This window comes from Castor canadensis, chromosome 7, assembly GCF_047511655.1.
Source record: "Castor canadensis chromosome 7, mCasCan1.hap1v2, whole genome shotgun sequence".
Lineage (NCBI taxonomy): Eukaryota > Metazoa > Chordata > Mammalia > Rodentia > Castoridae > Castor > Castor canadensis.
Window position 1 is genome coordinate 140,347,231 of NC_133392.1, and position 26,269 is coordinate 140,373,499.

At 54.4% G+C, this 26,269-nt stretch overlaps 1 protein-coding gene and 1 non-coding gene across 2 annotated transcripts in view; both read left to right on the plus strand.

The window, feature by feature from the left end:
- Sdc3 (syndecan 3) overlaps positions 1-26,269 on the plus strand; it is a 35,868-nt gene that overhangs the window by 5,181 nt on the left and 4,418 nt on the right. Inside the window, exons 2-4 of the mRNA XM_020156590.2 lie at positions 21,672-21,789; positions 23,267-23,880; positions 25,771-26,062. Of these exons, the coding sequence (XP_020012179.2) occupies positions 21,672-21,789; positions 23,267-23,880; positions 25,771-26,062 (1,024 nt within the window). The remainder of the gene's footprint in view (positions 1-21,671; positions 21,790-23,266; positions 23,881-25,770; positions 26,063-26,269) is intronic.
- LOC141425145 (U6 spliceosomal RNA) lies at positions 6,188-6,294 on the plus strand. Its single transcript, XR_012450237.1, has one exon. It is a non-coding gene; the product is annotated as a U6 spliceosomal RNA (small nuclear RNA).

The following is a 26,269-nucleotide window of genomic DNA, read 5'->3' on the forward strand; positions in this document are numbered from 1 at the left end:
GACAAATATCTGGCCTCTTTCCCACCTGGCTGCTGAAGTGGCCGGCATGGAATGGGCATGCTGGCCTTTCTTAATAGGTGGAGAGGATTGCAACCCCCAGTGTCCCAGCTGGCTGAGGCTTGCCTTCTTCCCATCCCTTCATCCCACCCAGGTTTTGGTGCCATGTCTGTTTTGGGGCCACCAAGCTTGAAGTAAGAAGCAGGGAAGGACCTTGGAACCCATTAGTCTAGGGTTAAAATCCTGGTTCTTCCAGTTTCTTGCTGAGTGACCTTAGCAAGTTCACTTAACCTCTCTGAGCCTTTGTCTCCTCTTCTTTAAAAGGAGGCCTCAGTGTTGTTTGGGGATTAGTGACATGAAGCAGCAAAGTAAATTTAAAAAGTAACAAATAGGGAGTGGGCTGCTCTGTTTTCTTCCACTTAATCTGCCTTGATTTTGCCCTTTTCCTGTCCTCTTGGTCTGGCTGAGGAGTTGTTCTTTGGGGCCAGAGGTGGGTCCCTTGGGGAGTGTGGGAAGCAAGTTTGACCCAAAGCAAAGCCCTGGGCTGGTACTAGTCTGTGCAGAGCACATGGGCTGAGATTCCCAATTGGAGCTGGCAGGATTCAGGCCAGGAAGCACTTGCTAGGGCTTTACAGGGTGTTTGATTCTCTGGGGTGTTGGGCAGTCTGCAGTACCGACTGGAGGCAGAGGGTCCAAGTTGCCGAAACTTCAGGCCCTTCTAGCCCTGGGTATCTGCAGCATGAGCCTGCAACATGGTGGTGGTATGTTCCATGTTCTTTCCAGCCTGGAACGCCTTGGTTGTATGCCTCTAGTCGCCCCATACCTCAGCAGTGGGAGGGCCCTGGAGAAATGGTCAGTACCACAGCTGGCTACCCAACAGGTGATGGCCTGGGCCTCACCCATGGACTAGGGCTGGTTTTGCAGCCATCGGTGTCTCATTAAACCTTCCAACCACTCTCCAAGGCTGGCACTGTCGCCCCCATCTAGAAGGTCAGAGCTGTTGGTCATAGTGGTTCACACCTGTAATCCCAGTTGCCTGGGAGCTGGAGATCAGAAGGATTGAGGTCAAGGCCAGCATGGGCAAAAGTTAGACCCCATCATAAGAAATGAATTGGGTGTGGTGATTTATGCCTGTGTCCCCAGCTATGAGGGCGGATGTAGGAGGATTAAGGCCCAGGCTGGCCCCAGGCAAAAATGGGGCCTCAACTGAGCAATAACTAAAGCAAAAACAAGACTGAGGTGCAAGCACGAGGCTCTGAGTTCAAACTCCGTGCCACCAAAAATAAACAAAAAATAGAAGGTCAGAGATGTCAAGCCACCTTCCAAAGCCACACAACCAGGAAGTGGTGTTCAGTTGCTCCTGCCCCTGCTCTGGAGTTCTGACATCCTCTCCCCAACCCCCACCCCCTGCCACCCCCAACTCCAACAATTGCTGATCTGGGTTTTCTGGGATGGGTGGGGTTGGGGGAGGTGCTGGTTCTGGGTTGACTGTGGGCAACTGGGCTGCAGGTCCAGTGCTGCTTCACCCTGGCTTCAAGCTCCACCCAAAGCCCCCTGGATCTTCTTCCACTGCCCCCTCCCCACTCACCAGCCCAGACTTTAATGAGAGTAATTTAGAAACCATCGCCAGTGGGAGCTGGGAAGTCTAATTGCAGCAAACTGATTGCGAATTTGATTGCCAGCACCAAGGGGCTGTATGGCCTATTAGATCTTCCCTCCCCCTGACTCAGGGGCTCTGTGGGGGCATGGGGACCTACCCAAGCCTGCAAGGCTTCTGGAGAGTGGAGGAGAGGGCAGTTGGCAATGGGAACAGAGGAGTGGGGTCCTGGCACCACACCCCTCCTGAGGGTCACCGAGGGTGTGGTGTGGTCTGCCTTTCTCTCCCCATCTGTGCCTCCTTGGGTGGGGTTGCCATGAGGGTGGAGCAGGGTGTCTGCAGCCAAGTCCTACCTGGGTCCTGCCCTCAAGGTGCTAGCTGTGTTGGGGACAGATAGGCACAGATGGCAGTGAGGACAGTGGTGACAGTGGCTCATACTTGTAGAGTTGTGCTAAGTACCAGGCAGGCATCTGAGTGCTTCACATGCTTCATCTCAGTTCCTCCTCACTGCCATCTCAAGGTGGGTGCTGTTCCCTTCCCCCCACTTTAGGCCTCAAGTGTAAGCAGTGTGCCCTGGGGGAGCATCGGGTGGGGCTCTACCCAGGTGCTTGTTCAAGGGTATCACATAGAAATGGGCAGGGGGCTTGGTCACTTATTGAGCACCTGCTGTATGTAGGGCCCTGTGCTGGGGGCTGTCGTGTTCAGCTGTGTCAGGTGTCAGGGCTGGCTAGGGAGGTGTGTTTGTGGCAGGAGTGCAGTGCTCATACCAGGGTTCAGGAGGCACTGTTCTCTCCCATTTTGGGGAGAACCCCAGCTCTGCCACCTGTTGTGGAGTGAGCTCAGCTCTGTCTCCTCTTCTCTCAAATGGCCCCCTGGGCTATGGTGGGAGTAGTGTTCGGGAGGTAGAGCTTGTTAGCCAGTCAGCAGTCAAAGCATGGTTAGTTTTATTTTCATTAATTCTCCATGTCTCAGAGGTGACTCTCCCACTAACTCATTGGTGATAGTGGACAGCCTCTTCCCTCTCCTGGCCTCCACTTCTCCATCTGTGGAATTGGGAGACTGGATGGAGTGACTGGGGCTTGCAGGTGTCACATTGGAGGAGCTGTCAGAAGGACCTGAGGCCAGAGAGGGTGGGGCCTGGCCTGAAGTGGCCTGTGAAGAGGAAGGGAAGGCCAGGCCTGCTTTCTTCCAGTGGCCTGTATGGTTCTTCTGACAGGAGGGGTTACACTGAGCACCACCTCTCTCTTCAGCCCCAGGGACATAATCAGCCAGGTCTAGGCCAGTTGGATGCTGTGCAGGGAGTCCAGTACCTGAATCCTTGTCCCCACCCTGCTGCTGACCTGCCAGTTCCTTCAGCCCCTGTTTACTGATGCCTCTGCCTGTGCAGACAAAGGTTCCTGACCTCTAGAAGCTTCCAGTTAGGTGAGACAAGAACTCAGAGAAGTAAGGTGTTAGGTTGGTTTTTTGTTGGGGGGTGGTTCTTTTTCTTTCCTCTTTCTCTTTTTCTTTTTTCTTCCCTTTTTTTTTTTTTTTGAGGCTCTGGGGCTTGAACTCAGGACTTCACGTGTGCTAGGCAGGTGCTCTACCACTTGAGCCACTCCACCTGCCCTTTTTATGTTTGGTATTTTCAAGATAGGGTCTCAAACTATTTGCCTGGGCTGGCTTCAAATTGTGATCCTCCTGATCTCTGCCTCCTAAGTAGCTAGGATTATAAGTGTGAGCCACCAGCACCCAGAAAGGTGTTGGCTTTGGCTGTGGAAACTCAGGGGAGGCTCCATGGAGGAGGTGCCCTTTGTTCCAGGTGGCTACGCAGTGGTCCCTCTGCCTAGAGGGATCAGGGTGGGCAAAGACACAGAAGGGGGTAGGCTCATGGTATGTTAGGGAACTAAAGAGTCTTTAGAAGCTCCCAGTTCCCAGCTGGGAGAGAGAGGGCCATCTGTGGACAGGGAAACACCCCTCACTTTGGGGTGGAGGGGTCACCTGTGTTGTGGGCTCCTGTTTCTGATGGGTGTCTTTCACTCACTGGGTACTTCCCAAGGGCCTGGCCCTGTGTCTCAGGATGTCCAACCCCATGTAACTTCAAAACGTGGAAGACCCTACCAGACAGGGATGACCCCAGTGGCTCACAAGGTATGCTCTGAGTCCAAACCAGTCCATCTGCCTCCTGTCCTGCAGGCAGAGGGTGTGGTGTGCAGATGCTCTGCTGAATGCCTTGTGTACATAAAGCTCACCTAATCCTGTGACAACCCTATGAAGATGATTACTAGTATTACCTTTATGTCACAAAAAAGGAAAATTGAGGCACGGAGAGATCAAGTAACCTGTTCAAGGCCACAGAGCTAGTGAATGGTCCAGTTGGAATTAGAGTCCAAATCATCTGGCTCCAGAGTCCCATGCAGTGCAGAAGCAAGCCATGCTGCATGCTGCCTTGTGGACGGCAAACCGGAGTGTGGCATCCTGAGAAGGTGAGATTAAGGCTAAGCAGGCCTTGCTAGGTGACTGATCTTGTGTGGCTGGAGAGGAAAGATGACTAGGCCAGAGGGGCTCTTGCCTTCCACACGGGGCAGTTCTCTTCCACAGTTTCCTGTCTGTATCGGGCATAGGCTAAGGCTAACTCAGGCTTGGGGAAGACAGAGGGCTGGAAATAACTTCAGTTTGAAATATTCTTGCCCACGTTGCTCATTGTCCCAAAGAGGAAACTGAGACCAAGGTGCTGGTCTCAAGTCACATCTCCTGAATTCCTGTTTACATTTGGAGAAGGTGAAGCTCAGAGTGGTTCAAAGTTGGTGGCTGCTGGGACTAAGAACCACATATCCAGAGTCCTGGGCAGTACACCATCCCCATACTATGTTTCTGCTTAAGGCAGGCTCAGCGCCACTCACCTCTTCCAGAAGCATTCCCTGACGGCCCCAGCTGCTCTCATACCCACTGCTCTGTCAAGTCCATTCTCATAAGTGTGTCCAGTGCAATGCTCCAGCTTTAAACATTTGCCAGTACATTCTACACTGCTACCATCCAACAGCCCTGAGCACAGAGCAGACATTGTCTCTTCATGCGTACCCATATGCTGTCCCTTCTTCTCCAGTGAACTCCTACTCACCCTCCAAATCCCAGCATAGATGTCCCCTCTTCCCAGCTAACAAACACATGGGCCCCTCCTGTCCTACCTCCCTCTTCTAGATTCCCAGACTGCTGGTCTTCTAGTTAGGACCCTTTGCCAAGCCCCAGTTCTGTTACATTGCTTCAGAGTATCTGACTCTCTACAGGGTTACACTGTTACCTCCCCAGCCCTCTCTTGGATACATCCTTGCAGCTGCTAGTCCCCATTACATCATCTCCCTGCTCAACCCTCACACATGTTACTTTGTTTCATTTCCCCAGATTCTGACATTGCTATATTGTTTCTTTTTCTGCATTCACACTTCTCAATCTGTTTTTATTTCTAGTTCTCCCCACTGGTCACACCTTGTCCTTTCTCCCCAGCCCCCTGTTCATGTGACCCCATGCTTGAGAGAAGAGGGAAGTGGAGAGGTATGAAGGGATGGAGCCATCTAGTCTTAACCAGGGAGGGGCAGGCAGGGAAGGGAGCACTGGGGCCTTCCAGAATCCCATTTTTCTGGAGGGTGGACACAGGGCTTCTGGGAGGCCTTCTCCCTCAGCCCTTCTTTTCCCTCCCCTGTGCTCACACCTGCCCGCCCTTCTCCATCTTTGCTGGCAGTTCCTCCTCCCCTGCTCCCACCCTCCTCCTCCTCCTCCTTCTCTCTCTCTCTTTCTCTCTCTCTGTTTTTCTCTCTCCCCCCCTCCCCTGCTCTGATTCCAGAGGCGCTGTCTCCATTCCTCCCTAGCTGATTGGAACCTCTCATCTCCCTGGCTGCAGCTCAGTGGGGCCAGGACCTGTGGATTCCCTTAGGGGACAGACCTCAAGGGCGAGGGGGAAGCTAGGGCCAGGCTGGGAATCTCTTTTTTAGTTCCTCGCCCTCCGGGGGTCCAGAACTCATAACTCCTTCCATCTGCTCCCTCAGTAGTGGAGATCTGAGGACAAAGAGCAACAAGAATCAGCCCTATGAGATGTGAGATGAGGTACTCAACCCAGAGAGGAGCCCAGCTGCACAGGCACACTGCAATGAGGGTGAACAGCCCCAAGAGGTGGCTCAGCTTTGGCCTGTCCTCTGACAGCTGAGCCTACGTTTGGCTGAATCCTATTCTCATGAGAGGTGGGGTGCAGGGAGGCTTGTGAGCACAGTTTCAGGTCCAGATGGTTTCTGGTTCCAGCTGAGGCAGTGGTTGAGCTGGGTGACCCTTTTCCACCAGTTGCTATGGTCGTGTTTCTGTTGGGACTTGGGTTTAGACAAGGTGCTGGGTGGTGTACACACACACATGAAGGGGCCGCTATGTCCTGGTGGGAGAGTGTGTTTGTGGATTATACTGATTGCTGCCCCTCCCCCTGGGATGCAGCTATAGAAATGTGCACACATACAGAGACACAGAGATGGGGCTACAGCTCTCCCACGTGCACATAGCGTATCCAGAGATACGGCCCTGTGTGCTCATGTGACCAGGCCCAGACCTGCATGGGCATCGAAGCCCACCCAAGTGCTTGCTTCGGCAGCACATATACTAAAATTGGAACGATACAGAGAAGATTAGCATGGCCCCTGCACAAGGATGACACGCAAATTCATGAAGTGTTAAAAAAAAAAAAAAAAAAGCCCACCTGAAACAGACAACCCCAGGCATGCACCCACGGTCATACCTAGACGTGCCCAGAAACATCCCAAATGTGTTTGTGCTATGCATAGGCGCATGCACGCACGCGTGCGCGCGCGCACACACACACACACACACACACACATGTTGGTAGAGCTCTGAGCTACCAGGGCTGTGTGGTCTGCCCTTAATCCCAGTTCTTAATCCCAGGGTCTAGGGAGCCCGGGCCAGAAGGGCAGCTGGTCATCTGGCCTTCTTAGGTGATTAAGGCAAGGGCAGAGGCGGGGCTTGGAGTTTTGTCTCCTGCCTAACCTCCAGGTTCACTCCTCCTTGGGTTCCTTCAGTTCTGTGTAATTTACTAAACCCTGGGTGCAGACATGCTGGGGTAGGGGGGCAGAGGGGGGAGGAGAGGGTGTGGTTATGTGTTTCCCTGAGGAAAAGTGACAACTGGGGTGAGAGTGGCCAGGAGAGGTGGATCCCTCATTGAACTGCCCACCTGGTGTGGGCCCCTGATTCAGAATCTTCAGCATGAGGCCCCCCCCAGGGACTCTGATCTCTGGGGGAGCCCTGTTTCTCACCAGAGCAATTCTGATGAAGTAGGAAAATGAGGCCCAACCAAGAGATGTTGAGTTGGGAGCCCTAACGAGGGACAGGTTGTGACCAGGGACAAGGTTGGGATGGGGATGCTTCCATGAGGGGGGAGGCCTGAGCTGGGTATTGAAGGCATCAACTCCAGGAGCATTGTGTGCATGGGGACATTGTTGGTTGTCACCGTACTGGCAGTGCAGCCAGCATTTTCCAGGCGGGAGTTAGGGCTGCCAAATGGCTGGTGCTCAGGGCAGTTGGCTGGTGGAGAGTTGCCCTGCTCAGTGTCAGTACTGCTCCTGTTGATGAGGCTGCTGGGTGTGAGGCAGGTCAGGGAGCTCCTGGGTGCTGGCCCTTCTCCCTCCTGTGTTTGCATGGATGTGTGTGTTTAAGGGATGGTGGTGAAACATGAGGAAAGAGGGTTGCTGGGGCTCTGACTTGGGCCTCTGCTTGTCAACTGGGTGGCCTTGGACAGGTCACTGTACCTATGTCCTTGGAGCCTCCGTCCCCTGTGCCTGGGAGGTCCCCGTTGCACCGTGGGGAATTGCAGGGCCTGGCACGCTACAGGACCCATTAGCCGTGGCTAGTGTGGTGGGGCAGGGGGGATTGAGAGCCCTGTCACCAGAGAGGTGGCAGTCACCATCCTGCCCTTGTCCTGGGGCTGGGAGAACATGGTCCTGGCAAGATCCTCTTGCCTACTGTCCAGTCCAGAAAAGCAATCACTGGTTCCTGGGCTACACTTACTCACTCCTTGGGAGTGGGACTGGTCTGGTGGCACCTGGGCCTCTCAGCTGGCTTTGCCCTGTTGCAACTCCCTGTAGGAAAGGGACCACGCTGGTGTTGGGGTCAGATGCAAAAGCTGGGACTTCTGCCCCTGACTGGGGAAGGTCTGGGAGAGATTCCTGGTGGAGGGGATGTGTCAGCCTTGTCCCTGGGCTACTGTGGTGGGGGGTGGGGGGACACTCAGGGTCCCTGAAGCTGTGTGCACTGAGCTCAGTAGGAGCTATGGACTCGGGGGCTGGCAAACAGGCAGGTGGGGTACATTGGGTCCCCTGGAGTCTGTTAGGGGTATCAAGGGAGTGGAGTGATACAGTGGGGTTTCTTTGGTTCTATCTACACTGTCACTGGAACCCAGGGTGGGGGTCCTATGGAGGTCTTGGCCTCCCTTCCTCCAGATCCTCTGTGGCTCCTGCCCTGCAGCCTGAGTGTCAGACTCTGTGAAGTCACCTCCTTCTTTCTTAATGACCAGATGGGGGACCAAGGCCAGGGAGGAAGAACTTGCCAAGAAGTGGGGCTAGAGACAGAGGACTGAGGGGTTCAGGTTAACATTTGACTTTAGCTATGAGGGTTGGGGAAGAGAAGGGCTCCTGAGCACCTGCCAGACAAAGGCCTGGCAGCTGCAGCCTAGACCCAGCCCTCCGGACAGACAGGGCCCTGGCCTCTGTGCAGAGAGCAGAGAACGGAAATCCGCCTGGGGCTTGGTGGCTGCCAGCTGGCCTGGGTGGAGGCAGGTGCCTGGGAGCCAATGGAGGTGGAGCAGGGATGAGGGGTAGGCCCTGGAATTGGTGCAGGGCATCTGTCCTCCAGGCTTCCCTGGACTGCCACAGGGGGCAGATGGACTTGATTTCAACCACTGGGGCTCCATCATGCTTCTGCCTCCTTCCTTGGCAGGAACATGTCCCTATGCCTCTTCCTGAGGAAGCCAGGGACAGCCACGTGGAAATCCTAGGACTCCTGAGGGTGGCAGCTGAGAAACTGAGGTCTAGAGATGGAGATGGCAGTCAGCTGTGTCTGGAACTGCCTCCCTTCCTCTGGGTCCCTCTCAGCACTCTGTACCTGCTCTGTCCAGTGGCTCCGCTGACATAATGGCCTCCTAGGCTCAGAGAGGCAGCCACCTGCCTGAGGCTGCAGCATAGATACTGCTCACGTGGGGAGCAGGGACAAGCGAGGGTGTTGTCAAATGGCATGTGCTTCTCTGGAGGATCTGAATTTGAGTCTGGGCTCTGCTGGGTAACCCTGGGTGAGTTTCTCCCTCTCTCTCAACCTCAGTTTGACATTTCTTCATTTTTTAAAGGAACAGCTTTATTGAGATATGACTTACATTCCATACAGTTTTATTTTGTCTAAAGTGTATACAGTAGTCTCCTGCTCCATGGCTTCACTTTCCACGGTTTCAGTACCCACCGCCAACTGTGGTTTGAAAACATTAAAATGGAGACTTTCAGAAATAAATGATTCACCCGTTTTAGATTGCACCATTCTGAATGGCGTGATTAAATGTGGGCTGTCTGGCTGAGTGCCACCGAGAGGGGACACCCACTCCATGTATACATGCCCACATGCCACTTAGCAGCATCTCTGTTACCAGATCTACCATCACAATGTCACAGTGCTAGTGTGCAGTGACCCCTATTTTACATAATAGCAGCCCCAGAACTTAAGAGGTGGCACCAGGCATACAACACCGGTCCTACATGGCAACACTGCCAAGTGCACAGGAAAACATGCAATAAGTAGGGTGCAACACTATTTGAGGTTCCTAGCACCTCCTGGGGCTTGGAACATGTTCCCTGTGGAGAAGGGGGCTGCTGTAATCTGATGCTTTTTAGTGTGCTTGCAAAGTTATGCAGCCATCACCAATGTTAGAACATTTTTATCATTCTGAAAAGAAACTCTGTACCCTATGCACCCTTCTCACTCCCTAACTGCCCCTAATCTATTTTCTGTCCTACGGTTTGCCCATCCTGGACATTTCATTTTATTGTGGTCTTTTGTGACTGGTTTTTCTTTTGGTGGTTCTAGAATTTGAACTCAGAGCCTTGCACTTGCTCAGCAGGCACTCTACCACTGGAGCCACTCCGTGAGCTCTTTTCTGCTTTAGTTTCCTATAGAGTATCACCCTTTTGGCTGGCCTTGGACCACAATCCTCCTACATATGCTTCCTGTATAGCTGGGATGACAGGTGTGCATTAGCACACCTGGCTTGTTTGTTGAGATGGGGGATCACTGTCCCATCCCCATCCTCCCCTCACTCCTGGGCTCAAACTGCAGTCCTACGGATCTCTGCCTCCTGAGTAGCTGGGATTACAGGCAAGAATCATCACACCTGACCCTGATTTCTTTTACTTAGCACAGTGCTTTCAAGATTCATGTGTGTTACAGCACATATCCATACTTCATTACTTTTTTTTTGCTGAATAATACTCCATTGTGTAGACATACTGCATTTTACTTATCCAATCATTGGTTGATGGACATTTGACTAGTTTGAACTTTTTGGCTATTATGGGTAATGTCTGTTTTTTAAAAAATGTGGACATATGTTTTCATTTTTTCAAAGATACACCCTTGGAGGAGAATCACTGAGTCATATGGGAACTCTATGTTAACATTCAACTGCTGGCTGAAAGTGACCACACCGTTTCACATTCCACAGATGGAGTTGGGGCTCTGGTTTCCCCACAACCTCACCAGCCTGCTATTCCCCGACTTTTTGATCCCATTCATTCTTGCATCCCTTTGTCCCTTGGGCATTTATGAAATACAGGTGTGGGGCAAGGTAGAGGACTCACTGCAAATCCGGAAAGACATTTATCCCTTGAGGTATCCTTAGAGGATCCAGTAGCGCGATATGTATAAAGCATCTGGCAGAGCCTGGCACACCATAGGTGCTCAGTGCAGGAGATAGTCAGAGGGAAGCTGGGGGTGGCTGGAATCAAGATGCCCAAGGAGCAGAGGAAAAGAGGAAGGGATCTGCCCACTGGCCACCTGCTGTATGAGAACCACTGCTTCCATTCTCACAACCCCTTGGGCTGGGTCACTCACTGTCCCACTTACAGACGGGGAGACTAAGGCTCAGGGCAGGCAGCTCACATCACATCACAGGCTGAGAAGCCATCAGGCTCTGGGCTAAGAGCCCTGTTTGGGCCATCCCATTTAATCCCTCCAGCCCTCTGGGGCTGGGGCTGTTATTATGCCCACTTAGGAGTTGAAGAAACACAGGCTCAGAGAGGTAGAATTCCTTACCGGAGTTGCACAGCTGCTGAAGGCCAGTAATGGGATCTGGTCCCAAGTAGTGTGGCTTCAGAGTCCCTGCTCAGTTGGCTCCCAGGACTCAGGAGACACAGTGAGGACATGGCCATCCGTGGCCCTCCCTTCCAACCCCTGCTTGGAGCCCACATAGTCCCTGGTCTTGGACTGGGGCAAGTGAGGCCCTATGCAGGCCTTGGCAGCTCTCCTGGCCTCTTGTTGTCTGAGTCCTTGCTGTGTGCCTCAGTTTTCCTTCTGGGACATAGTGGCGGGACCCCTAAAGCCTTTATAGCTGGGACCATCTGAGTCTGGCCTGTTCCGTCCCTTGAAGTAGAGCAGCTCTGGGCTGGGAGTGGGAGTCAAGGCTCCATGGTGTGGTCACACTGAGTAAAAATAGCCCAGCAAACAGGACAGTGAGGAAGCCACAGCCCGCCTTCTCAGAGGCTAAACATACAACAATGTGTGTGCTGTGTGGCCTTGGGGTGGTTCTTGCCATGGGCCTGGGGAGGGTGTCAGGTTTGGTGGCTTCCCAGAACAGCTGAGAGGTCTGGGTTTGTCCCACTAGCTCCAACCAGGGTTGGGCCATTTCTTGGGAGGGGCTGGGGTCAGAGAGTGGAGTCCTTACCTGGCTTTAGGTGATTCCCAAGGTCAGACAAGGATCCCTCAGTTCTTGTGGCTGGTCCTGGGGGGTCTGTGATCTACATGTGGTAACAGGGTCTGTCTCTCCCTAGTCCCTCCTCACTCCTGGCTCCTATATCCTATATCCTCTATCCCAGTCTCCCGCTGCACTCACTCACCCCTGGCCGGGGTTGTCTGTCCCTGGAGATGAGCTTCAGTAATGTCAGCGAGGGGCCTGGCCCCCAGTGGGTGCTCAGTGTGTGCTGAACCACCCAGCCCAGGCCTGATTGAAAGGTAGTCAGAAGTGGAGGCTCCATAGGGAGCCTGCCCACTGATCTGCATGTTTTTGCATCTGATTTGCATAGACGTTTTATGATAATATCTACTGGGATCAGTCTGTTTCTCTTTCTTCGGATGGACACTTGGAGTCGTCCTGGCTGTATTTTGGAGGGATCAGAGAGAGCCCTTGACTGACGCCTGGTTTTATACTTTGGGAAACAGCGGCCCAGAGAAGAGCAGGCCTGGCCTGGCAGGGATTGCATAGCAGTGGGGGCAGGAGGTGGGGGTGTGAGGTGACCACTGATGGAGGCTGACCTCCTCTAGAGGAGTCAGAGAAGTGACCACATAACCCCAGGCACTGGCCCAGTAGCTGGTGAAGGATACAGGCAACACACAGGAAATAAATCTGAATGCTTGTTTCAGGCAGTGGTGAGTTATTTGGAGCAGCCTTGGTGTTGACAGGGTGAAGGGGATCACCTGCGGGGAGGTGACTCTGAGACAGGACACTGACATGTCGTGACTTCTCTAACTGTCCCTTAGCTGCAGGTATATCATGCTGGTGTCTGGATATCTTGGGGAAACTGAGACCCACCAAGGCAGAGGAACTTGACCAGGTTCACAGTTTGGAAGCAGGAAACCATGGCTTCATACTGGCTTGTGCTGTGCAGACTTGTGGGGCCCAGGAGTCTCGGGGCTCACGTTTGTTGGCAAGGGTGGTCCTGGAATCTGGAAATGCAATCCCAGAGGCACGTGTTTGTGGGTCATCGGGGCGGTGGGCGGGGCTGCTCACCTGCACTATCATGGGCACACACCTGTCCTCTGCTGCTTCCCATTTGCAGATGTCCAGGTAGTCTACCTGCAGGGTACTGGGCGTGTGCGAAGGTTGTTCTCTGACATTTTTCCCACCCTCAGGGAGCTGTCTGGTGGGGAATCTGATGGGGGCTGGGAGAAGGTGTGCTCTCTAGTACAAAGAGCATGGTCCTTGGGAGTCAGCTAATCCTGGGCTCAAATCTTGGCCTTGTTGCTGTGTGACTTTGGGTCAGTTGCTTTACTTCTCTGAACTTTGGTTTGCCCACCTATAAAATGGGAATAATAGTCCCTCATTGTAAGGTGTGTGAAGAGAAATGAGGCAGTGTCCGTATCAGGAGCAGTCCTAACCAATGTTCATAGGAAGGGGCAGAATGAGTGGAATGAGTCCCACAGACTGGCACCCTGCCTGCAGTCTGGATTCAGGAGTCCCCAAGACACAGGATTCAGCCAGAGTTTAAATCTTGCCATGGCCTTACTGGTGGCTGAAGAGCCTCAGTCTCTTATCTGTAAATGGGGACAGCAGAGCCTGCTTCCCAGAATGGTCAAGTGGGCCAGTGGAGTGTGGCTGGTGTCCCCATAACTGATAAACCAGTGGAGTTACAGAGTCCCCAAGAAAGGACTTCCCAGTTTGGCCAGGGTAGTGGTTGGTGTGTGTGTGGAACCCCGGTGACCACAGAGGCGCCACTATAAGCACACACCTATCTTGTGGGTGTGAGACAAAGAACGCTGGGCACACAGTAGGTGCCTAATAAGTGCTGATTGTACTGATTAACCATTCATGTAGGAGCTGTGGGGAAGGTGTCCAGAGATAGGCTGAACAGAGCTGTGTTCCCAGAACCATACGTGGTGTCTTGTGTGGGGGGGCTGGGAGGGGGCAGCCAGGAGCCTCTGGGTCTGGAAGTGGGGCCTCTGTGGGTGGTCCTGCTCCTTGCACAAACTTGGGGCCAGGATTACTGAGTAATGTGTCTGGCCATGTGCAAGAGCAGGTGGCTGGGATGGACAGGGAGTTGACAGAGGCGTCCCAGCATGTGTCAGGGCGGGGCCTGGCATTTGCAGACTGTGCTGTCACCCTCCGCCCTGCACAGGAGACAGGGTGGGCAGCTGTGGGGCTGGCCTGCCCTCCATGCTGACTGGGACCAGCCTGGCTGATGAAGGAGGCAGAAAGGTGGATATCTGCACCAGCTTGGGTCCTGCCGCCGTGGCTACCAGCTCCCTGGCAGTTCTGTGTGCTTCCCTCTGCTGCTGTCAGTTTTCCCTGAAAGGGTGGCCAGCAACCTGACCAGGGTTGGCAGAAGGAAGGGGCCAAGGCATTTCAGCCCAGAGTGCTGGAGGGTTGGCCCCCAAAAGAACACAATTTTTCTAGTAATAAAAGTGCTTCGAGCCTGTGGTAGGAAATTCTGAAAGCACAGGAATGTCCTGAGAAAAATTGAAAACTCCCTGCAGCCCTCCCCCCAAAGAGCCTCCGCCTTTGCAGTCACACAGCTTGGAAAGTCACTTTGGCAGTAGGTTCATTAACAGGCTCGGCCTCCACAGGTGCTTCCTAACCTATCTTTTAAACTTACTGATGATAACAGTGTTGGTGGCCAGCACTCACTGAGCAGCTATGCCCAGCAGTGCTTGCCAGGAGAGAGTTTCCCAGGGTCACACAGGCACAAGGAACAGAATGGCTGGTGATCCTCCCAGCTGTCCTGCACCAGCCAGTTAGCAGGCACCTTCTCCCTGCCCTTGAATATTCTTTGAAACAAACAAACAAAAAAGCCTTCTGTGATACATCCAGACCTTATAGGGACCTAACTAGACAGTGTGGTTTTGTGAAAACACCATTGTTGACAGCTGCATACTATTCCACGCGAAGGTTGGACCCTAAGTTATTTAACTAGTTCCCTGTTATTGGGTATGTACGTTGTTCCCACTCTTCCCCTCTGATAAATAGGATTGCTCTAGATCCCCTGGACCTGAGGCCTGAATATGAACAGACCAGTGTCACACCCAGAAAGGCCCTGCCTTAGACCTGCATGTTTGATTTTTTCATTTTACAAGTGGGGCAGAAGAAAAACAGGCTTGGGAAGGGAGAGGGGCCTTGTGTCTCCTGAGCTCACAATGACCAGGGTGTACGGGCTGGGCACGTGGGCAGTAGGGATGGGGACTCTGGGAGGACGGTAGGAGCACAGGTGGTGGAGGGAGGGCTGGATGACAATATAGCAGACAAAGATGGCTTGCCTCCCAGGGCTTCCTTTGCAGAGATGCTGGCTGGGACATGACTGGCCCAGAGCTGTGTCTGCTGCCCTGTGGGTGAGGGGGGCACAAGGGCAGAGGGAAGGCCTGGATGTGAACGCAGGAGCTGGGCAGTGGGGAAGGAAGGTCAGCACATTTGGGGAGGAGGCTGTCAGGTTTAGCCTGGGCCTTCTAAGCCCACCTCACCCTTCCTCACCCAGCCTCACCCTGCCTCACCCCTCCTCACCCGCCTCACCCCTCCTCACCCCGCCTCACCCCTCCTCACCCCGCCTCACCCCTCCTCACCCCGCCTCACCCCTCCTCACCCCGCCTCACCCCTCCTCACCCCGCCTCACCCCTCCTCACCCCAGCCTACACTCCTCACCCCGCCTCACCCCTCCTCACCCCGCCTCACCCCTCCTCACCCCGCCTCACCCCTCCTCACCCCAGCCTACCCTCCTCACCCCGCCTCACCCCTCCTCACCCCGCCTCACCCCGCCTCACCCCTCCTCACCCCGCCTCACCCCTCCTCACCCCGCCTCACCCCGCCTCACCCCAGCCTACCCTGGCCCAGGGCTTGGCTCTTTCCCTGCAGGTGCAGTCCTTCTGCACCACATTCCTGGCAGTGGGTGGAGGTGGGGGTGCTGGGTCCCAGCCAGGGCAGCTGTGGCCAGGAGGGGGTGGGGACTGAGGTGTCCTGGTCCAGGCCATCCATTGTGTTGTCCCTCGCTGTCCTGCTGCCCGGAAGGCCTGCATTCCTGCAGTGATGCTCTGGGTCTCCAAGGTGGAGCTGGTGAGCGTGAGGGGTGCTGAGTTCTCACAGGATTGTGGGTCTTTTGGGGAGGGAGCCTGCAGGGATTCAGAGGGCTCTGCTGAGCCCCCCACCTTTTTAAGGCTGCTCAGGAGCTAGTCATTGCTGTCTTTGGACAAATTTCTGCTTGGCAGTTTCATTCTGGCCATTCACCCTTTTCACAGGAGTGGAATAATACAATAATACAAGACTTTCCCTATTTTGTGCCTTGGTTTCCCCATCTGTTGGGAGAGGAAATTGAACTCTGATTTCTTAGGCCCAGTTTAGCCTTAAAGTTGAGGCCCCATGTAGGTAATGAGTCATGGGAATACCATAGAAGATTCTTGAGCATCCATTGTGTGGTGGGCAGTACATGTTTGATACGTTATCTTGCCTGATTGTCACAATAGCTCTATGAAGTAACAATTGTTACTGTCCCCATTTAATCAAACAGGCTCAGAGAGGTTAAGCAATGTGCCCAAAGTCACCCAGCAAGTAAGCAGAGCTAGACTTAAACCCAAGACTATCTGAACCTAAAGCTGGGCTCTCCGCCATTGCTCACACGTTGCCTGTAGTCACCAGGACAGTGACGCCCAAGTCTGGCTAATTAGGGGAAGGAAGCCTGGGTAGAACTAATTACACTTGATTTTGTTCTAGCTTTTTCAGTGTGATTAGTGCAACACAGGTATGCTAGGCTCTCGGCCCCTTGCCAGTTGACCTAATTTGTGTGTCTCTTTCTATAACTCATCCTTTTTCTCTCCTCATCCAACCTCTGTCTCTTTCTGCATTCCCTCCTGCTGTGTGGCCTTGGCAATGCCATTCAACCTCTCTGGGCACTAATAGTCTCAATTGCATCTATTTCCCTCAGGAGGTTGGGACTTAAATGAGACAAAGTCTTCAGAAGTAATGGTAGAGAATTCAGCTCGCGCTTGGTGTTGGTGTATTGTTCCTGCTAGCTGCACAGTCTTATTTAATTTTCACAGCAACTCTGGGCTGCCTTTTCTTACCACCCCCATTTTACAGATGAGGAAGTGGGGTGTCCTGGCAGCCCATGGGGTAGGGAAGATGGGGAGCTCGCCTGGCTTTGCCTCTGTGCTGTGCTGTCTGCCTGGAAGCTCCTGATGGGGAGGGGGCACTAGCAGCCTGGGGTGAGAGAGGCCCCAGACTTCTCAAGTGGCTTGGGGCAAAGGAAGGTGCCCTGGGTGTTCTGACCACAGCCCCTCCCTGCAGTGAGTGGTGAGTGTCTGTGGAAGTGAGGAGACAGACTGACATCAGCACCCTGCTGACCCTAGCTCTGGTGGTGGTTCAGGGGTATTGGAACAGCCTGGGAGAAGATGCCTCTTGCCCAGCCCTGTGGAGCCTCTATGGAGAGGCCCAGGAGGGTAGATGAACATAGGGGGCTGCTGGGCACTGCCATGCTTGAGTCGCCTCTCTCAGTTCAGTTCCAGGAGACCGGGAGGAAAGATGGCGGGGTTTTGGCCTGTTGGGATGGATGGTGTGCCCGCAATCACTGAGTGTGCACTTGTGTAGGGGTTGCCTCTGTGGGGTGAGAGTCGTGAAGGGTGAGCTTATTGAGGAAAGAAGGGCGTGCTGTGTACTGGAATGGGCGTGCCAGTTCAGTGTCCTGCAGGGGTGAGTGGGGCTGTGGACCACTGGGATGGTGTAGGCACCCTGGGCTTTGGGTGGTCTGGAGCATTTGGGGTGAGGATGTCAGAGGCTCAGGCCCCTGCTTGGTGCTAAGCCAGCCTCAGCATGTGCCTCCATGGCACGGGGATAAGAAGATGCAGGGGTTGTGACGATGAAGGAGGCAGCATGGATGAGGTGCTTCCAGCCCAGACAGACCTGGACCTGCTCTTAGTTTTGGTGGGGGAGACTGGAGGCCTTTGGTGGCTCCCATGCTGAAATCTCCCTCCAGCAGGGTGACTGTGTAGGGGAGCTGCCACTGTGTGTCTGCCCCTGGGTTGTCAGTCCCCATTAGCAGGAAGCAGGTGGGCGCTCCCAGCCAGCATGTGGGGCCTGTGCATGGTGGGCATGGTGGGCATGGGGTGCAAATGGGAGGGGCGGTTGTATTCAAGTTATGAGGTTTGTGTCTGAGGCAGAGGGACCATGCGTGTGCATGGGTCTAGGTTGTCTTGGCTGAGGTTTATGTGGATACCTGGGGATGTGTGAGGTGAAGACAGGTGCATTGTGTGTCTGTGAGTCCCTGAGGGGTACATGTGCAGTTGGGGGTGCACTAGCTGGGCAAGTGTGTGCTGTTCTGTGTTGGGCTATGTTACTCAAATTTCTGGTGGGTGTGCAGGCTGGGCTCACTAAACATTGCTGGAAATTGTGGATGTGTGTGTGTGTGTGTGTGTGTGTGTGTGTGTGTGCGCGCGCGTGCATGCTTGGTGTGCAGGTGTCTCTTGTCATCATGGGAGGGTGTGGTTTATCTGGAGGGCCACAGTGAGGGTCAGGGAGAGGCCAGCAGGGTCCTAGGGCATTTGGCTTCATTTCTTCTTTAAGGCAATGGTATATGGATCATTGTGCTCATTATGCAGGGAATCATGTAAATGCAGAGGTCATTTAGGGGTCAAAGCTGTTTGTTGCCTTCCTCCTCTGGCACTTTTTGTGACTTCTAAGGCTCATCCTGCTGATCACCACCCTCTTCTCTGTCCCCCTGGGAGCTGGAGCTACCAGTACTCTTAGGATGTCTGGGAGAATCCCCCACCCCCTCAAGTCCCAGGCATCCCCACCATTAAGTGCCCTCAACTTCCCAGGGTGAGCTCAGTGGCCACCCTCCCCTCCTGGCCTCATCTGGGGCTGCTTCTAATTTGGAAAGAATGTTCCCTGGAGGCAGGTTTAGAAAATCACTGAGGTAGCCTCTTCCCGCCTTCCTCCTATCTGTGGGAGGCTAAATTAAGATGTGAGAGAATTCTCCCCTCCACCTCTGCCTCCTCTCCTTCCCTCCCTCTCACCCAGCTCTTCCTCCACCCCTCCCTGTAGTGCCCCTCCACCCCCAGCCTCTCTCTGTCCCCTGCCTCCCCCTCCTCCATGATCTTTCCCTCTCCTGTATCCCTGCATCTCTGTGGGGAGCTGGAGCTCCTGGTCCTTAGCATGGAGGAGATGGTTGTCATGGTAACCGTTGTCATGTCAATGGCTACTGAGCTAGGGATGAATAGTATCTAGGTGAGAGCTACCTGAGTGGAGGCTGATGGGCTCGATGGAGGCCCATGCTTGTCCCTGAGCCTCAGAGCTCCAGACCCTCCACACCACTTCCTTGCGTGCCTGTGCCTGTGTGCCCCAAAGGCACCCCACACACTGCCTTCTGGGCTGCCTTTAGGTGAGTGTGTGGCAGCTTGTGTCTGTGTTCTCTCTGTGTCTCTGGATGTGTCATTTACAGGGTTCTGTAGCTTCAGGAGATGTCTTTTTGGAATCAGGGTGTTAGGGGCTGGCATGAGGCACTGGTCACTGAGGAATCTTGAGGACTCCCATGTTTATTCCCATTTGGTGTCCCAGGAACTACAGACCTCTTAGAATACCTCATATCAGCTAATGGCCTCCCAGCCACTGCCTGGCCTGCCTGGAAGGACAGAAGGACAATGGTCCCTGCTCTATCCCCATCCTGCTATGTAACCTCAGGCTTCTTAATGAACTGCTGGAGGGACAGGAGCAGAGAGTCCCAAGGGAGGCAGGTGGTGTGGGAGCCTTCCAGCTCCCTGAGCCTGGGTCCTGGGGGTTTATTCTGGCAGGGGTAGGAACTGGTGAAAGTTGGACGCTGGCTGCTCTAGCTCCTGGAAAGTCTAAAAAAGGAGGAAGACCCAGCGATTAGTCACGGGAGCAATTACCCTAATTGTTCCACTCCATGACTCACTGGTAGAAAGTAAATACTGATTAATTCATTACTTTGAGGCATGTGTGTGTGTGTATGTGTGTGTGTGTGTGTGTGTGTTCCGTGAGGGGTATCTCCTGGCTCCCTGCCCTGGCTGGGCTGGGGAGGGCTCAGGGACAGGTGCTGGAGGCTGGGGGCAGGAAGCCAGGATTGAAATCCTCTCTTGGCTCTGTGCGAACTCCAGAGGGCCTGTTAGTGGCAGGAGTGTGAGAGGTTGAGTGCAAAATGCTGTGCCAGTCCAGCCCCTCTTCTGCTCACACACCTATGGCTCCCCACTGCCAATCACACATTGCAGGTGCTCAAGCCCTGTCTGAGACCTACTGAACCCCTGCATTAAGCTTTCACAATATTCTGATATCAGGATAAAAAAATCATCAGTTTCCGAGAGAAAGTCACCAGCCGGACACTAAGCACCCTCTGTGGTTGGTTCCCACTGGCTTTCTAACTTAACTCCAGCCCAGCCCTGCCTCTCCCCTGCCTCACAGTCTATTCGTGTCTTCTAATTCCAACTCCATCCTTAACAAATATTTCTCAAAACCTGCTCTGTTCCAGGCACCTTGCTAGATGCAATGTGTGTTGCCTTCCTGAGTGTCTGGTTTAGCAGGCTTGGCACAGCCCCAGAGCACCTACACCCCGAGCAAACATGACACATGAGTTGGAAGATATTGTGAATTGGGAGCATGGGATGCTTTGAAAGTTCAGAGCATGAGGGCTTCCTAAATGAAGTGATTAACATGGTGGTGCACACCTGTAATCTCAGCACTCAGGAGGCTGAGATAGGAGGATTATGAGTTCAAGGCTATCCTGGGCTACCTAGCCAGACCCTGTCTCAAAAACAAAACAAAACAAAACAAAACAAACAAAAAGAAGTGACATGGGAGTTAGAAGACAAAAAGTTGGGAGGAAGGGTATTGTAGGCAGAGGGAACAGCAGGAGTGAAAGGCCAGGGGTCAGACTGGTTCCAGGAGCAGGAAAGGGACAGGGCCATTGAGGCAGTGGAGGATAGCCCGGGAGGTTGGTGGGCAGGCAGGGCCAGCTGCAAGGGCTCTAGCTGCACCTCACCCTCGGAGACTTTGCTTGTTCTGCTCTTCTGTGAGATGCCCTTCTCTCTCAGTTTCAAATATTTAAGACCCAAATGCCATGCGCTTCCAGCCCTAGCATCAGGAGTTTTGTCCCCTTTCCCCTGAGCGCTTTCAGGGGTAGATGGCATCTGGGCTCAATCTGGAACCAGAGACTATGGCAGAGCAAGACCATGTGTGCCCCTCTTTGGTAGTCTGCACTCCTGCATTTGAGGTCTTTAGGGCTGGCTCCTGCCGGGTTGTAGGGTGTGAGGTCAGAGTCTGAGCCAGGAGCCCCAGGTTCTGACTCTGGGAGGAGTCATGGGCCTTCCCTGGAAGTGGAAGTAGTTGTGGGCCCTGAGCTGAGTCCGGGCCTTGAGCTGCTATTGGGCAGGTTGAGGCTGAGCTACTTCTTATTTGGGGAAGACCCAGGCCAGGCCTAGAGCTGGATCACAAGCTATCCTCTCCCTTCTCCCCTCTTGCTTCCCTTCTGGACCCCACACCTCCCAGCACCCATGTCCGTCTGATAGCACTCACTATGCTGCCCTTAGGAATTTGGGGTGCCACTTTGGGCCCCAAGCAGAGGCTGGATCTTATCACATCCTGACCCTTTGGTAACCTGGGACAGCTGGGCCTCAGTTCTCTCATCTGATTGGGCTGATTGAGGAGGACTCCATGTAATCTTGTCTGTGAGTGGGGCTGATGATGTTGGCTACGCCAAGGAGGATGTCTGTCCCTGTGCTGAGCACCTGGTGCATGCTGGATGTGCTCTGTATCACACGGCACTCGGCACTTGCATGCTCACAACTCAACATTGCTTGCTTTCCAAATAAGTAAACTGAGGCATGGAGGGATTAAATAACTTGCCCTGGGTCCCAGTTAGTAAGTGATGGCACTGGCTGGCCAACTCTAAATCTGGTTCTGCCACTCAGGGTTCTTATTGTGGAGGTGGAGGCAGCCAGGGTCCCAGGCAGGAGATAGGGCAATGACCTGGTCCCTTAGCTGATGAGACGTGACCACTGACTGGGCCTGCTCTCTGTTGACCATGTGGATGTCACTCTGTGGTCCCCAGGGACCTGTCCAGACTGCTGAACTCTCTCCCCGTCTCCACCCTCCCAGGCTCAGCGCTGGCGCAACGAGAACTTCGAGAGGCCTGTTGACCTCGAGGGCTCTGGGGACGATGACTCCTTTCCCGATGATGAGTTGGATGGCCTCTACTCAGGGTCAGGCTCAGGCTGTAAGTACCTCCCAGGGTCTCCCCACCTGTCACTAACAGCCACTTTACCAGCACCCCACATCAGAGCCCACTCAGGCCCTCTGTGTGGAGGTCAGCATATTGTGGCTTTCAGGAAGGAGAAGGCAGAGTTCCCTTCAGGAAGGGGCCTTCAACTCCCAGCTCTCCTCGTCTCTGCCTCTTTGTGTGTGCTGCTTGGGTCTCTTGCAGCCTGTGCCCCTGCACCCCCCTCAGTAAGCCAGTGTCTGCAGCACTGCTCCAACCACGTGGAGCAATTTAGCAGACACTCCCAGAGGCATGGCAAGTCCTTAGCAGAGATGATTTGATTGGCCCAGCTTGGGCCAGGTGGCCCTCCTCAGGTCCAATCAGCTGTGGCCAAGGACATGGTTAGGGGGATGCAGAAGGGATGCTGGTGCCTGGGTGCCTGCAGGCACAGGGGTGCTGGCCCTGCCCTGGGGAAGGCAAGCCCATGTATGGATCAAGTGGAGCAGGGTGAGATCAGGTCGTTCTGTCTCAGCCTTGCCGCAGGACAACCAGCCTCTTGGATTCCTCTGCTCCTACCTGCAGATGGTGAGAACTCCATCCTCCTCTCCAGGATCAGGGGGGCTGGGGACAGGAAATCAAGTCTGGCATAGGGAGGGAGCTCTGGAAACAGTGTCTGAATGAGGTGGTAAGGTCAGCCCAGTGAGGGACCAGTGCAGTGTCTGATCAGACACAAGCTCTTCACGCTCCAGAACTGGCTGCCCACTGCCCTGGCCTCTGGTCAGCCCTCCAGCCTACTCCTTTAAGCCTCTTCCTTGTTAATCTTGGTAGAAACACTTCCCTAAAGGGTTGCATCTGTGCTCCCAAACCTCCCTGCTCCTGCCCCTACTCTGCCTGGTTAGTCCTCAGCAGCGGGCTGGGCTGTGGCTTCTCTCACCTTTTCCTCACCCTCTCCTTGATTGGTTCTCTCATCTCTTCCTTCCAGCTTCCTTGCCTCATGGCCCAGGCCCTTTCCTGTAGGAAGGCTCCTTCCATTCCCTACCTCTCCACTTGCCTTCTGCCTGTGCCTCTAGGGGTGACCTAAGTGTCCCCACTGCCTTGAGCTCATGCTGGGTATGCCTCTAGGCATAGAGGTATGACTCTTCCCAGAATAAATGTCAGGCCTCTTCTTCATTTAAGCCCTCCTGAGATGTGCAGCCAGGGTGGCCTTGGTTGCTGCAGCCAGGACTCAACCTAATATACCAGGCAGAGTAGACTGGAATAGTGGGGTGGGGGGGCTTTCTGAAAGTGGTAGCCACTGAAGAATTTTGGTGAGGCTGTGGGTAACGTCAGCCAGCTGGTGGGCTGTGGCCAGCTTTTCTCGTTTCCCTCATGCATTCCTGGGAAACATTGGGCAGAGAGGGTGGGACATCTTGCTGTGGAGACCCTGCTTGCCTGGGACCCCCATGATCCTCACGATCACCCTGCTCCCTGCGCTCTCCCTCTCCCCATCCCTCAGACTTCGAGCAGGAGTCGGGTCTCGAGACAGCCATGCAGTTTAGCCCTGATGTGGCCCTGGCCGTGCCCACTGCGCCTGCTGTGCCACCCACCACAGACGTCCAGCCCATGGGCTCTCCATTTGAAGAGCTGCCCTCTGAGCATCCCAGCCCAGAACCAGTCACCAGCCCTCCAGTGGTGACCGAGGTTCCAGAGGAGCCCAGCCAGAGAGCCACCACCATCTCCACCACCACGGCCACTACCACTGCCACCACCACAGAGGCCCCAGCTGAGGCCACGTCACCCACCACAACAGCCACCACTGCTCCCAGCACCCCTGCGGCACCCCCTGCCACGGCCACCACTACCATCCTAAGGACCACCGGTATACGGAGGCTACTGCCTCCTCCACTGACCATGGCTGCTACAGCCCGGGCCACCACCCCAGCAGCACCCTTGCCACCCACCACGGTGGCTGCTTTGGACACAGAGGCCCCAACGCCCAGGCTGGTCAGCACAGCTACCTCCCGGCCAAGAGCCCTTCCTCGGCCAGCCACCACCCAGGAGCCTGATGTCCCCAAGAGGAGCACCCTGCCCCTGGGGACCACTGCCCCTGGTCCCACAGAAGTGGCTCAGGTGAGGATATTGGGAGGGGCCAGGGTGTGAGAGTGGAGGCGATGGATTGGGTGGGGCTAAGGAGACTCTGAGATGAGCTAGACAAGGGTTTGGGGGTCCAGGTTGCAGGTGAGTCACCAACATGAGGATGGGTGCAGTTGTGAAGGTGGGAGTGGACAGAGAGCAGGGGTGGGTGGCTGGTCCTGATGTTAGCTGGAGACATTGGTGGGGAGGGAACTAGGCGGATGTATGTGGGGCAATGGGAAGAACTGGGCCCAGTGTTCTGGTTAGGAGCACAGACTTGGAGCCTGGCAGCCTGGATTTCAGTCTTTTTGCTGCCACTTTTTAGCTTTGTGACTTCAAGCTGGCCACAGGTCCTTTCTAAACATCCATTTCTTTATTTGTGAAAAGGAGAAAATAATAGAAAGTCTATCAGTGTTGTGAGAATGAAATTTCCTGACATATCCAAAATGGTGATAGTTAATAAACGAAATAAATGCTCAGCTGTTGTCATTGTCACCATCACTTTTGTCATTCTGAGCGTGAATGAGTTCAGAGCTACAGGAGAACACTTCAGCTCACTCATGGAGTGCACCTGGTATCTGGGCTCTGTCAGAACTTTTCCTGTCTTTTCTGCCCTCATGCCCATCCATGGGGCACTGTCATCCCTCCCTTTACAGATGAGACAACTGAGGCACAGGAAGAGGAAGACACTTTTTGAGCTTCATAGCTAGTAGCGGAGTTGGGATTCAAACCCGGGCCATGGCTTCCAAGGCGGGCAGTCTACGGGGTGTTCGTGTGTGTTTGGGGCTTTAAGAAGGGAGTGGTACTGAAAGGAAGATGATGGTGAGGATTGCCAGGGACAGATGGGCATCAGAGAAATGGGAGCTACAGTCTGACCCATGTGAGTGCACCAGGCACAGAGGGGACACGGTGACCCTGGATGGACACCAAAGCCCTCTGCTGCTGGCATCACAGTGGGTCTGGAACCATGAGTTGTCCTCCAGTAGTGCCAGCTCCTTTTAGTCCCCAGCCAGTCCTTGCAGGGTACAGGCCCTTCCCTCAGCTCAGCTCTCTGAGCAGCAGGGCAGCCTGGTGTTTTCATGAGATAGAGCCAAGCAGGAAGGGAAAATAATGGCAGGGCCTGGAGTTGGAGCCAGAGCCCAGGCCGCAGGTGCAGCCTCCATGAGCTGCCTGTCCTCGCCCAACCCTGGTCCACCCTTCCCATGCCCCCCTGCAAAGCAGCTGCAACCCTTCCCTGACAGCTCCCACAAACTCACTCTGGTCTCATGATTCCCAGCTGGAGTGGTCTGGTGTGGCCCCTTCCTTCCAGGCTGCAGGGACATCACATTCATGGTCACTGGGCTGGGTCCAGGGACACCACTCCCAAGGGTCTCATAGTCTTGGGTTGACTCCAGGCTAAGGAACTCACTTCTGCCTCAGGCATGGGGACTGCTTGTGGGGGACAGGTCCAGCCATGTAACAGCTGCACCCTGCATTCAGTCCCCAAATGGCTTTTCCATAAGAATCCCCCAAGGATTGTTCTCAGGCAACCAGAGGGGAAACGATGGGGACAGGAAGAGAACAGGATGTAGGCAGGCTGAGAATGGAGGTGGCCTGGTAGAGTATTAGAAACGCAGACTCTGGAGTTGGATAGATCTAGATTTTAGTTTTGCTGTCTGTGTCCTTGGGCACATCACTTAACCTCTCTGAGCATTTTTCCTACTTTGTAAATTGGGGATGCTGATACCTCCTTCATGGGGACAATGCTGTAGTGTACTGCTTACTAAGTATGGTGAGAGCTTAGTAGGTACTGCCCCACTGGGCAGTGGAGTGGCGGTGTGGGCTTGTGTGTGGGGCTACCCAGGGTGCTTGCCCTTGACCCCTAGGCTCACAGTACCCTCCCTGCAGACCCCAACTCCAGAGTCTTCCCTGACCACTCTCTGGGATGAGCCAGAAGTACCAGTGAGTGGGGGACCCAGCGGGGACTTTGAGCTGCCAGAAGAAGAGACTACACAGCCAGACACAGCCAATGAGGTGGTGGCTGTGGGAGGAGCTGCGGCCAAGCCATCAGCTCCATCCGGGACACTGCCCAAGGGTGTCCGCCCGGGCCCTGGCCTCCTGGACAATGCCATCGACTCAGGCAGCTCGGCCGCTCAGCTCCCTCAGAAGAGCATCCTGGAGCGGAAGGAGGTGCTCGTAGGTGAGGCCTGGGCCCTGGACTTTGCAACCTGGGAGGAGCTTTGAGCATCATAATTGGGCCTCAGTTTCCCTCTAGGAACCCAGAAGGGGAGAGTCAGTGCATGGGTTTCCTGGGATCCAGATAGAAAGAGGAAGCCAGGGGCTCTATCCCCCGGAACTTGCCCCCCTGCCCCTCCTCTGACCTTTGCTCTCCCAAGTCCTTCCAGCA